General features: G+C 35.4%; 1 protein-coding gene across 1 annotated transcript in view; it reads right to left on the bottom strand.

Annotated features, from left to right (window-relative positions):
• LOC145664290 (organic cation transporter protein-like) overlaps positions 1–14048 on the bottom strand; it is a 284988-nt gene that overhangs the window by 79763 nt on the left and 191177 nt on the right. Inside the window, exon 3 of the mRNA XM_081730831.1 lies at positions 4865–5108. Within this exon, the coding sequence (XP_081586957.1) occupies positions 4865–5108 (244 nt within the window). The remainder of the gene's footprint in view (positions 1–4864; positions 5109–14048) is intronic.

Here is a 14048-nt window from a genome sequence, read left to right as displayed (position 1 = left end):
AATAAATTTATAAAATACATTGGTACCTCACCAGCACACTTGGTAGGCCCTACGTTGACTAATGGTTGACATGGTTGGGAATTGGTAATTACAAAAATAAATTATAAAATACATTGGTACCCCACCAGCACTCTTGGTAGGCCCTACATTTATTAATGACTGGCATGATAATTGCAGAACTACAGTTGAAAAATGCACTGGTACAGCATAGTTCAGATTATATTTCGGCCAACCAACAATTTGCCGTCATTTATCCAATAGTTCTCGACATCATATACTCTTAATTACAATTACACTTCCTTCGTATGTGCTACGTTGGCAATTGGTTGACAAAACAACCAGTACCACATAGGGCCAACGTTGTCAGTTGACTAGCATACTATTTACGGTACATACATGCTGCTCGGGAAGAAAGTGTATTTTGATAAAATCCGTTTCCGGTATTTTGATAAAAACAATTACACTTGGAGTCAATGGGTTGTTGCTTTGTAACATTTAATTAGACATCAAAAATGTATCCGTGTGTCTTTGAGTTTCCTTTTCTTTCTTTCCTTTTCTTTTCTAAGTTTTGTGTACTTAAGCAATACTAAGGTTATGAAAGACAAGACCTACTTCGAGGCTTGAAGCAAGTGGGTGAGGTTAAATTTACATTGAGTTTGCACCACCCGATTTTGACGTAATGTTACGTGGTATTAGTCCACTTTGCACACACAAATTTATTGATAAAAAAAAAAAAAGTTACTCACGCTCCGTAACTTAGCTGAGCGAGCGAAGGGTGTTAGAAGCCCCGCAGGGCTCGTTTTATTCCACCTTTATAACAATTCACAGAAAAAATACCCTTCCTTTCACAGCCGGCACGCCAACATGATAATACCACGTGACATTTCGTTACGATCGGGGGTGAAACTTCAATGTAAATTTAACCTCACCCGAAGCAAGTGGCGGGTACATAGACCATCGTGCGACATCAACTCTCATAATATAAACAAACCCTTCCCTCCCACTAGAGCTGGATTACAATACCACGTTATAATACACATGTCTTTGAGGAAGGAGAGGAACAAACAAAAAAAAAAAAAAAACTCCGAAGTCAGAAATGCTATTTTTATTTTATTTTTATTTTTATTTTTATTTTTATTTTTATTTTTATTTTTATTTTTATTTTTTAGCATTGCTTCGTGCCTTGCAATGTACCGTTGAAATTTCAATGACACTGACAGTTTTTTGAACGAGGTAGATATGAATTAGGATTCCTATAAGGAAAAGAAAATATGAAAACGTGACTGCAAATTCTTTCTTTTCCGTTACGTCATGAGCTCATTTGGAAACATGACATAGAATAAAGACAGTACTTACATAACTGCAAGGACCTCTGACCTTCAAAGCTAACTCTGAAAGACAATTTGTCAGTTGAGAAGGCAATCTGTTGTTTATAATAAAGGTAGCACGTCATCATCCATAACAGGGAAGTCGCAGCATTAGAAATCACGTTTGAAAATATTTTAATACAAACAAATAGTTTAAAACCGTTGTTGAAATGATCAGTAGTAAGCAATTAAGCTTATCATAAAGTTGATTAGAAAAGGCGTAAGGAATCACGCTGTGATATTTAGTATTCAAACAAATAACTTGCTGTATATAGGCCTATTGATTTTTAATCACGCAAAACTTCGCCGTGATATCATTTGCAAAATGGTCTAACAATACGCAACCAAACAGATTTAAAAACTGTTGTGGAAGGCCAAGACGCCACCCCATCATAGATTAGCCCTTTTGGTATCTTATGGTATAATTTGTACCATACGGATGTTTCATGGCACATTGCGTTATAACTCTCCCATTTGAGCTTTTTCGTCTTTTTTTTTTTTTTTTTTTTTTTTTTTTTTTTTTTTTTTTTTTTTTTTTTAAGACCAGAGACATTGTAGTAGATGTTACGTATGGTTTCACACCTTCCTGCGTCGAGACATACGAAGTGATGACGTCCATAACTTTAAACAATATGTTTTCTTTTATTAAGCCTATGTTCATTATTTTTTGGCGGGCTTATTTTTGCATGTAGAAGATTGAAATTTTGCACAAACATTCAGTCCACCGAGTAGTATTTACCAGACTTTTTCAGATTTCTGCGTTAGAAGAGGGGTCTAGGGGGGGGCCAAAAAGTTTTTTAAAAAGGGATATTTTTACCAAAAAATCTCTTTTTCACTATTTTTACGCCTCAGATGCATGATGGAGACACGTAAATGGTACCGTCTGAAAGGGAGTTCTATTCTGAAGAGAATGATGTGCAAACCATGATCCTACTTTTGCACCTAGAAGATTGAAATTGTGCACAAATATTCAGTCCACCGAGTAGTATTTAACAGACTTTTTAAGATCTCTGCGTTAGAACAGGGGGCTCAAGAGGGGCAAAAAGTTAAAAAAAGGGGATATTTTACCAAAAATCCCTTTCTTCGTGATTTTCCCGGCTTAGATACATGTGAATGCTACCGCCTGAAAGGCAGTTCTATTCTGAAGAGAATGATTGGCGGATTATAATCCTAGAGTAAGTAGAGACGTCTCAGGAAATTTTTTGGGGTAATTTAGGGCATTTTGGGGATTTTTGATAAAATTTCTCCCGTCCTTACTATTCAAGATAGAAACTTGCAATTTAGCACACACATTCAGTCTACCGAGTAATATTTATCAGATTTTTTTTTAGATCTCTACGTTCACACAGGGCCGTTCCAAAGGGGCCTAAATTGTGAAAAAAATGTTTTTCTCCCGAAAGTTTTCCTTTGACATCACATTTTCCCTCTCCTGGTATATGGTATGGGCTTGTAAGTGGTATGATTTGAAAGCCTGTTTCATTCTAAAGAGAATGAGGTATGAACCATGATTCTAGGATAAATAGCGACGATGCAATAGCTGCTTGACTGAAAGTCTAAAAAATACCCCAAAAAACCAAGATCCTAAAAAGGCTAGTAGAGTGCACATTTTGTTCATTGGAATAGCCAGTAGACGTAGCTTAAAATGTGAATTGTGACATTAACACCTGCATCTTATCTGATTATATGAGTCTACTGATTGCTCCACCTTCTTATCAACTGGATACAGCGATGCCAAACTGAAAGTTACAAAATTCCATCTCGAGAGGCAGAAATTCCCATTTTGCTCTTGAATTTCCCACGTTAAACTAATTACAGAATTTAATATACATGCGTGAAAAATATTGTAATCACTCACTTTCTTCAATGAACTAGCCTATTGGTAAGTGTTGATCTCCGAATTTATCAAATAGTTTATGAATAAGTATTTTCTTTAATTGAATGAGGAAATTGAAAATATGGACGAAATCAAGTACATTTTTACCAGCATTTAGTATTTATATCATACTTGTGTGAGATCACTTATTAATGATATTGGAAGAACTTTATTCTCCAGTCACTTTGTGTGGAACATTTGACTGCACTGTTTTTCTATTTCGCATTCTACTTCTTCCGTTATTATTATTTTTATTTAAAATTTAGTTATTAAATACCAAAGCACAGTTTACATTTCTTGGAACTTGTGTTTTAAGAATCACAAGTAACTTCTGCATTAGTGTGTATTTAGTCCGCTTCCTGACAATGGAGAATTTTGTTGGTGACGATGAGATATGAAATATCCTGTGTTCCTAATCGCGACGAAAATGCTCTTTATTCTTTCTCGAGAAATTAATGTCAAAAAGCCTCCGTTACCTTTGATTCTTACAGATTCTGACAGTGAACGGTAGATCACGTAAAATCAAATAAAGCACCGGTGTTAACATCACAACCAGGCCCGTAGCCAGCCGAAAAATGTTGGGGGTAGGGCCGGCTAAAGTTAGGGGGATCCGATCCAACCATATGATAGTCAATCACCATATTATAGTTCATTTACAAGCCTACCGTGAAAATTTTAGGGGGCCAGCAAAAATTTAGGGGGACCCGGCTTCCTCTAGACCCCCCTGGATACGGGCCTGGTCACAACGCAAATTTTGAGATACGTCTATAGATTTCAACGACGATATACGTTCGTCTGGCTATCTTTATGTTTGCATCAGTGCGTCTAGGACAAAAAGAAAGACCAAGCAATTTCAATAATGTTTACAAATTAAACACTCGTATCTTTCAGAACTTAATTTTTATGAGCCTTTTTGTGAGTCAAAATTTTTAACAAATTGCAATGTAACCAAAACACCTCGCTTCCAAACACTTGTTCTGTCAACACTGGCAGAATACAATACGAAGCAGGCCTGCAACCAGAGGAGAGCTAGTGGGCCTGGCCCTCCTAAACTTTTCGTGGCCCCTCCAGACCTTAATAAAAAATGCTATTATTAATACAAAAATCACAATTTAGATATTTGCAAGCGCATTTTTAATAACTTGGGCCCCCTAACATATTCATGCCCCCCTCCCAACCTCTGTGGATGGTTTCGGGCCTGATACGAACTAGAACATTAGTGTCGTTGTTGCCACGGTAGATCACCACGTTGGATTCTAACGCGCTTCGATGGAAGGGTTTAAAGAACACACATAGAAGGAAGCCAATTAGGTTTGAGAATGAACTTATATGGTTCAGAAAGGAATGAACTGAATCAAACAATGTTTCATTAAAATGTGATCCAGATTTATGATGTACCAAAGGCAAAATTGATACCTGCACAAATACAAAATAAATAAATAAATAAATAAATTTGCAATTATTCTGAGTAATCTTTGTAAACTAGATCAGAGGAGTTTTTCATGGATTACCCTTCAGCTTTGTTGCTGATCAAACTATAATAGCTATTAATGTCTCATACCCCATGTATGTCATTAGGAAATAAACGTATCTAAATGTATCCACTTAGAACGTAGAAATTTACCTGAGTAACTATAGTAAATTCAGGTTCTTCATAGACCCATCGACTACATGTTTCAATAGGAGACCCCATCATGTCCATGTGACAGTTTATGGAACTTGTATCTATGGTCGTGTTCTTCAAACTGTAGATGGAACACGAGCTGGGATTGTACGGTCCCACGTTGCTTTCTGGAGGTATAAAGTTTGGAAGCCATTCTGGGGAGAAAATTGGGTTTGTTTCATCGTCACAACCAGGTACGAAACACCTGAAAATAGAAAAACAAACTTAAACCTATAATTTTACATATTTTTAAAAAGTTAATGGTACGTAATAATCGAATTCGGTCCATATGAGTGGGATTGACATACCAGCAATAAATTAGGATACCGGAAATTATATCAGTTGTAAACATTAAAAAAATAATAGACCTATCATCTATATAGAAATATACCGAAGACATATCAATCATATTGTTTGTGGAAGAAATGCCTTGTGATACGTGCAATAGTAGACTGAAATCCACTGAAACGAAACACAATTTATTTCTACTCCACTACGATATCCAAGATGACTGAAATACACAAAATGGTTTCAAATGTTTATCGTTGTAAAAAAATAAAATAAAATAAAATAAATAAATAAATAAATTGCTCTAATGAGCCAAATTGAAATTCCTGCTCATGTTGATGATTCAACACTCTCACTCACTACTGTTTTTCGGTTAATTTAGGTTAGTTTAAGTGAGTTTGGGTTAATTTAGGTTAGTTTGTGTTAGATTATGTCAGTGTAGGGGCCCAGCATAACTCCCCCCCACCAAAAAAATGATAGAATTTCGCTTATTTCTTCTTATATTAGGTTAGTTTAGGCTAGTTCAGATTAGGTTAGGTTAGGTTAGATTTGATTACGTTATGTTACGTCTAACTACTTGCATAACCCATTTCTCCTGTAGATTTTGTGTGTGTGTGTGTGTGTGTGTTTTACGTGCTTCTGAACACCTGCTAAACATAACTCTGTTTTTCACTGTTGCCAGATCAATACACAAAAATGTTAACTGAAACTGTAAAAATTCCCAACAGATATGATTATACTGATTGTAATTTATTTGCAACCGGACCATTGGGATAATGACATTGCATGTATTGCTTATGAAGATTGACCTGTTGATTTACTTCCTTGGCATCTTCAGCATTCTCTCAGCATGTGAAGGCCTATGTTCTTTGTTTGGAAGAGCTACAACAAAATAAACATACGAATGGCCTGAGACAATATTAATAATACATTTATAAATAGTAATAAAGAAATAGTGTCCAGTGACGTAACTAGGTGCAAACGGGGTTTATGATCTGGGCGCCGGATTGGAAGGGCACCAACTTGGGCTAGTATTTGGGGGAGCGCTTTGGTTTGATTAATCAGGGGGGCCTAAGGCGAGTTATTGCCCCGGGCGACGACTAACATATTTGAGCCACTGATAGTGTAAAGCCAAAGACAACACAGTGGAGGTTAGGATAAGCATAGAACGTGCTAAAGTGTGTAAGGTACAGATATGAGCAAAATAATTGTGCGCAAGGTTGAGTAAGCATGATGTCGGACCAGTATGTGGGTGTAAGGTTGTGCGTGAGCAATTTCGAACTGTGATGTGAACTTAAAATCGAAATGATGTGATAATGAGGTCGAGTGAGAGTGATTATGTGAGTGTGAGTGGAGCAAGTGTGACAGCAGACGGATGATGTGACAATGATGTGGATTGATGACGTGACCTTGAATGTAAAGTCAGATTGATGTTGAACTTGAGTAATACTTGAACCACAGCAAAATCAATTAAAATATACTATCCTTAGTAGTAGAAGCAACTTGCAAGCAGCTTGCTGTAAGCTGGAATTGCAAGTTGGCCAAGCTTGCATCCAGCTTGATTGGAAAACGTGCAAGCATGCCGCAAGCTGGATTTCAGTAACGAAGTTATATGGGGGCAATCTTGCATTCAGTGTTCCATTCAAGCTTGACGCAAGTGTTTTACAAGTCAAGTTAACTCAATAGCCAATGAACGACCAGTGATGCTATGACTCTCTGTGAAGGCTCTAAAGCATCGCTTGCAAGTACAACAAGAGGCAGATTATACGAAAGCATGCATTTCAAGTGCAAGCGTACAAAACCAAAAGCCAAGCACGCGCAAACTTGCCGAAAGCTTTCTTGCTACTAGGGATATGTATTTTATATTTGGTGTACCACAATATATGAACAGATATCAATACATCAAAATACGAGAAGCGTTCATGTCAATCTGGCACTTCTTGTAAAAAAAAAAAAAAAAAAGGAAAAGAAAGGAAAAAAGATCCAATTTCAAGAGCAGAAACTGCATTTATTTTTCCGTATAACCTCCCTGCTAGAGTTACACATCTATCCAAGCGTTTAACTAATGTTTGGAAGGCTCCTGCATAGAAATATTTGTCAGTGCATCTTGTAGGACAGCCTACTTCACTTCATCACTGTGGAAAAGTCCAGCTCCAATGAATTCTTTCAGAAATCGAAACAGATGGAAATCTTTGGCTGTAAGTCATAGTGGTTTGGCAATTCTCTGCAGACTTCATTGTCCTGTGTTCGTCGACACTAAAAACTGGTTTAGAAGCCAGCACGTTCTCACTTTTCGGCAAAACATGTGGTCATAAATTATTGTATTTACTGTTCTTAACGAAAGATTACGTATACATCTTTGCAATTTCACAACAGATTGACAATAATAAGCTGTTTAGTACATTGAATGTTTCCAGGAATGACTGATGTGAGCTGGAATCCACCACGACTGGGTCGTCAGTGTTCGTTGTAGTAATATGTTTCCATTCCTACTTAGTAACCAACTCCTCCACACGGCTAATGACGTTATTAAGGGGATCTGATACCTCTTCGCTTAGGTTTCTAACTCTCCATTTGATAACATGTAAAATTTAGTATGGTAATTTCTAACAAAGTATTGCAGGTAATGACTTGAAATTTTTAATACAAATACACAAGACCCATACAAATCCAACCACGGTCTCCAATTTACGTTACATGCGTTAGATTAATTGTAATATATTCTTCAGTAAGTTTGGCAACTATGCTGTATATAGTATATGGATAGATCTTTTTGAAGGAATTGAGAGCCCTCGGAACCTCTAGCCCTACTAGTCTTCGCGAATTTAGGACATAATGGCAGGAGGACAAAATGGCAGGGGACATAATGGCAGGAAATAAAGGCAGGAGGACAAAATGGCAGCGGACGAAATGGCAGGAGGACGAAATGGCAGCGGACAAAATGGCAGGAGGACGAAATGGCAGCGGACGAAATGGCAGGAGGACAGAATGGCAGGAAGTTAATTTGTCAAAAATTATAACACCTAGGGCTCGCATTTTTAAGTTTTACCTATTGTGTTTTTTAGTAGGTAACGGTTCTCGATTTACTCATTTCTACCTCAAATGTCCAAAGCATATAAATACAGCTAAATTGAACCAAGAGCGTAAACGAGGGTAAATATCAGTTATCCATGTCTTAACTTTTTTCTTAAATTTATTTCTTTTTAACCATCTTCCAATTGATATCTTGGTTTTATAATAATTCTAAGTAGTACAACTTTTATTTATGACGAAAGAATTTTCTCGTGGACCCCCTCTGAATTTCACTCAGGGTGTAGCTACCATGTGACAAAGAATTAAATCTACTAACTGCTTTCACACACAATATAATTTTGAAACTTGAGAGCCTAGTGGTATCTTTGTGTCTGTAGTATGTAATAATGCTGATACGTTATTCTCTTGAACATCTTAATGGTATTTGTCGTTTGACTTCAGAAGACTGAGTTAAGCCTGCAAGTACAAGTTGCCTATAGTTAAAACATATCAGGTGTATGATCTTGTTTAATAAAACCTGCCCCTCCCCTCCTCTATCTGAAAAGCCCTATATTGTTATTCACATATGAAATTCAAAGACAAAGGCAATCGTCTTTATCCAGTCATATTTTTATTTCAAGTGTAAGTATTAAAATGTGCTACGCATGGTTGCAAGAGGCTAGTTTTTTTTTTTTTTTTTTTTTTTTTTGTTAATACTGAACTTAGGTACCTAATATTGGAACCAATTTTCTTCATGAATTGATGTAAGAAGCGGCCGCGTGATTTTCGACCAATTATTTCATCACTGGTATCTATGAGCAACGAGATAACAACAGTGGAAGACAAACTTCGTCCTTCTCAAACTTGATACTTTGAAAAACTTATGAAAGTAGTTTCGTTATCCAAATACATATTCAATCAAATCAGTTTCAGAAGTAGCATTAATCTTATAATAACGTAATGGCCGTAAGAGTTACCCTGATAATGTATTTTGTATGTTTTCTTTTCTTCGTAATTCAGAAATTTTTTCCTGAATTTCACTGGAGTTATGAGAGACCTTAAATTATCAGGCATTCCACTTTAATCGCTCCCCTTTCATCCCCAATGCGATATTGGGTATATTTACAGCTTAGTGCAGCTTAAAGGAATCATGATGGTGCATATTTGATTTCTAACTTGCTTGCTCATAGCGTTGCCCTAGAGACGAGATGAGAATTCAGGTTTTGTCGTCTCGTGTCGTAAATGTTTGTAAAAGTTTCGTCTCTTTTTGTAAATTTATGTACAAAATGTGTCCTGATTTCCGTCTTAGTTTCATGTAGAATTTATCAGAATTCTTCCAGGTTACGACGAGTCCACGAAAGATTGATATAACGACACTTAAATCATATTTATTAATGAAGTAAATTGTGTAATGACTTGCGTATGTTTAAACGTTGATAAATGCTCTTTCTTGTGTTCATACTATTACCTTATCAAATTGCATATGACATATATAGGGCCTACAATTAATCGGGTCTAGGAAAATTCGGTGTAAGAAAACTCGGTGTAGGAAAATTCGGTGTACAGAAAATACGGTGTGGGGAAATTCAGATGTAAGGTAGATTCGGTGTAATACATATTGAATATTACCACTTACGATAATTTACGACACTTCACATTGTGAAAACGAAAATCATAAAATGTAACGAATAAAATGTTATTACCTATTTCAAGAAGAGCAAATTTTTTATTATTATTATTATTATTATTATTATTATTATTATTATTATTATTATTATTATTATTATTATTATTATTATTATTATTGCATTGAATCCAATATCTGTTTCATGTCTTTTGCGGGGTATTACTATGAACTACTTTTCATCACACAATGGATCTGATACTTTTTGTCAGAAATAAAACAATTACAACTATAAGTTAAGAGAATAATTATAGGAACAACTAAAAGCACCACTTTGCCCCACGTTCTGCCCCAGACAGAAACATAATATGGTTGTTAGTGAATAAATTGCAGGAAACAGGATCGCTTCTGAGGAAGACAGGGAAGGATCGGACCTCGCTGGCGGATGTTGTGGAAGATGTTGTTACCGACTCTAAGTCACCCAAAAAATCTCTATTCAACATGTGATTTATGTATGTTACCACTAACACTTAATTTGTATTCTTCAATTTCGCTTCAAATATCCAATATCTCATTCAAACTGTAACGTACAATGGCGAATATTTGCTGTTTTTCTTGAGGTCTGTTCTATATTACCCCGGATGAATTTACTCTGTATATACATATGTAAGATGCAAAAATATATTGATCAAAAAAGTCTTAGTGGAAAGGGCAATATAAAGCAGGATGGTTTTATCAGATAATAGTTGTACAAATAGTTGACTTCTCCTCCAATCAGACACTTTAGTTTGTTTGTCTTAAGTTAAGGTAAGCAAGTACTGCAACCCTATTGACTCCTTATTGACTTCTCCTCCAATCAGCCGTAGATACTTTAGTTGAGGCATTTATTTTTACACCTTTGAGTAACATAAACAAACAATGTCATTTTTGAAGAATTTAGATTTAAATATTTATTTATAAAATAGACATAAAATCGTCAGAACATTTTTCAAAAATCAACAATTTTCAACTTTACCCATCCAGTAACCTACATTTTTTGGAAGTAGAAAACTCTAGGAGGCATCCTCCAAAACAGCATAAGAACTTAAGTTTTAAATTAAATGTCGATTGGTATCGATGGTCGCTTCGCTAAATCACACGAACGGACTTCGAAAAACAAATTTCTCGTCATGTAAGAGTCATAAAATGTTAAAATCCCTCGAAATCTAGAATTCCAATAATTTCAAGAACACAATTCAATATAAAGCAATATAAAGTAGACAGTAAACAGTAAAAATGATAGTAGACAGTAAAAGTACTTCTACACAAAATTTGAACTTCAAACAAATACGCTCATTTATCCTCAAAGTTGAGTTTTTAATAAATCCTACGGCCTACTACAACGAATCTTTCTTTACACCTAACATTCCCCACACCGAGTTTTCCGTACACCGAAATTTCCTACACCGAATTTTCCTGCTCCCCAATTAATCATATTCTATATTTTGAAAACGGGAGATCCTATGTCTACCGAAAGTTCTAGTGTTTCTTGTGAGTACTCTACAATTTGTTTCCTCCGATGATTTTTGCCCCGAGCTTCCCTTGAGTTTACCCCTATGCATATTTTATAGACTTAAAAATACTAGAGACAGTCACCAGAAAATAATGAGTACACATCCTACATATCCTCTCGTCAAAAACTTCGGAACGAGTCGAATCGACCAATTTTAATTCGTTTTCTTTGCTACAGAAAGTATCTGATCCTTTGTACAATACGAGGTTAGTTTATTCGCAAGTTAATATGGAGGATTATGTATTAAAGTTAATATGGAGGAAAACCTGTTTCTTGCTATCCATGATTTTCAGTATGATGATCAACGCTGAAATCAGAAAAGTATATTTCATCCACTTCTGGTTTCAATACAGATAATACTTAATCTCGGAACATTGAATCCATGTGAGAACAATAGAGTCATTTCAGATTTTGTCAGGAAGTCAAGAATGTCCACAAACAAGAGTTGTACTTTCTTTGTTAATATATTAATATACAATTTATTTTCCTTAAAAAAAAAAAAAAAAAAAAAAAAAGTGTTTCTCAAACTTAACGGAAAACAATTGCTCCTGTACCCTCTTCGAATCAGGACCTTGTATTAGAGAGGCATTACTCATTATATTTTACCGCTTCTAATCTTTGGTGATCGAATTAAAACCGGAAGAACTAGAAAAAATAACTACTTCCGGTTTTTAAGATTGGTACAAGTGCAAATCGTACGATTCCTTGAAACACTGAATCGATTTCCGAAAACGCACGTCCTATTTATTACGGTTTTTATTCTATGGCTATCAACGTCGAAATCAGAAATTGTTGATTTTAACCACTTCAGATTTGAATAGAGTTAACGGAGTAGACGGAACATATTTCTGGTATGTTTAATCGATTACAGGAAAACGATTCTCGATATCTCTTACCGTCGTTGCTCTATGAAAATCAATATTGAAACCAGAAGTACTAGTAAACTTCAACCATTTTCTGTTTTAGTGGAATGTTAAAAGCAAAGATGACATATTTTCTTGAAAACCTAAATCAATTCTTTAAATAAAAAACAAAGCTTGTCGGTATATATCAGTGGTCGTCAAGGATATGAAGCTTCTGACCTACCGTTTTTAAATCCTACTGTGAGCTATAACCAAAAGAACTACCGACTTTTCTTTTTTTTTTTTAAAAAAAAAAAAACCTCTTACCTTTGTTGCGTCAGCTCAGTGAAGGAAGAATATTATCCAGTTCAGGACTTTGCAAATGATAACGATGTATGAATATGATGTAACAAATTTAACATGTGATGTTTCTTATAATTTACTACTTCAAATGGTATAATAAGTTGTAATTACAATTTGCATTTCTATACATATGACAACTGTAGAACTTATAGGAGATACTCTCCATATTGCAAGTCAAAACAGGAAAAATAAATAAATAAAATCAAGGTTAGCAACCAGAGCGTTAACGCGATCTACTGAAAATGTCCCCGGGAGCTACTAGTATATACGTATTGTCGTTTCGATCACTGCTATATATTATCGTTTTTGTTCCAATGCCGATCAACGTTGAAAGGACAGACGGACGGACATAACCTTTTTATACGACTTTTGATATTTATGCATGGTATAGTTTGGATGTCTAAAATTGTTAACCAGGAAAATGCAAACCTGAGTAGTGGTTCGGATCCCACTAATGGTCCCGTCTCACATACATATATCGTCAGTGCGGAAAAGAGAAGTTAAACTTTCAATCGGACTAAGAAACAGAACATAAAAGTCTAACTTGAACGGAAATACATTTGTATACTTGTATAAACTATTTCCAATGATCAGTATTAAGAAAATTAAAGGAATATAACCTGCGAGATGGAACCAGTATTTTAAAAACGAACTAGTTAGTGATTTCCTGTTATTTTTAATGCGTGACAAGGAATCACTTAGGAAAACTCTGATCTAAAGATAACGAGAGGTGTTGGGTCCACGGCTGAGTGGACACCTGTAAAATTCCTTATCTGATTTCTTCCAAAGACATTTCTCGGTTGGATGAGCACAGGGAAGACTTTTTGCTCTCTTATTGAAGATTGAAATGTATGATAACATGTCTACCATTCAGGTAAACTAAACCCTAAAATTTTATTTCAGGAAATTTATTTTTGTTGCTTACTTTTTGATTGGCCTGCTTGAACCAATGCGAGAGTGAGAAAAAAACACACACACACAGAATGAGAAGTTAACTATTTAAACAAATACACTTTTATTGTCCTCATATCTATTTCACTTTTTCCACTAGATCTTTTATGATTACAAACATATTTTTTAATACAGATCACAGTGAGAAATAAAGATAAAAGTTGCTTCCTTCTAGTAATACCCGAAAAGATCTTAAATAATACAATAACAAAGAAAACGACTAAAACTAATTTCTTCCATTAAGACACTGCTGGTATGAATAGAAAGCTTGCAATAGTAAGGTGTTTGTAGATGACTGTCAATTAGAATTGAAATATTATTAGCAGCAGGGCCGGCGCGAGGGGGTTCGAGCCGTGCCACCGCCCAGGGCGGCAAAAATTGAAAAGGAAAAGAATACCATCAAAATATAATGCTTCGTAATGGGCCCACATGGAAAAATAAAACTGTGTTCATCTGAGAATATAAAAATGAAATCTTTGAGTTTTACGTCCCACGGTTATGCCGGTTAGGCTA

Source organism: Thermobia domestica, chromosome 1, assembly GCF_964235325.1.
Source record: "Thermobia domestica chromosome 1, izTheDome1.hap1.1, whole genome shotgun sequence".
Classification (NCBI taxonomy): domain Eukaryota; kingdom Metazoa; phylum Arthropoda; class Insecta; order Zygentoma; family Lepismatidae; genus Thermobia; species Thermobia domestica.
This window is presented reverse-complemented; position numbering and strand designations above follow the sequence as displayed.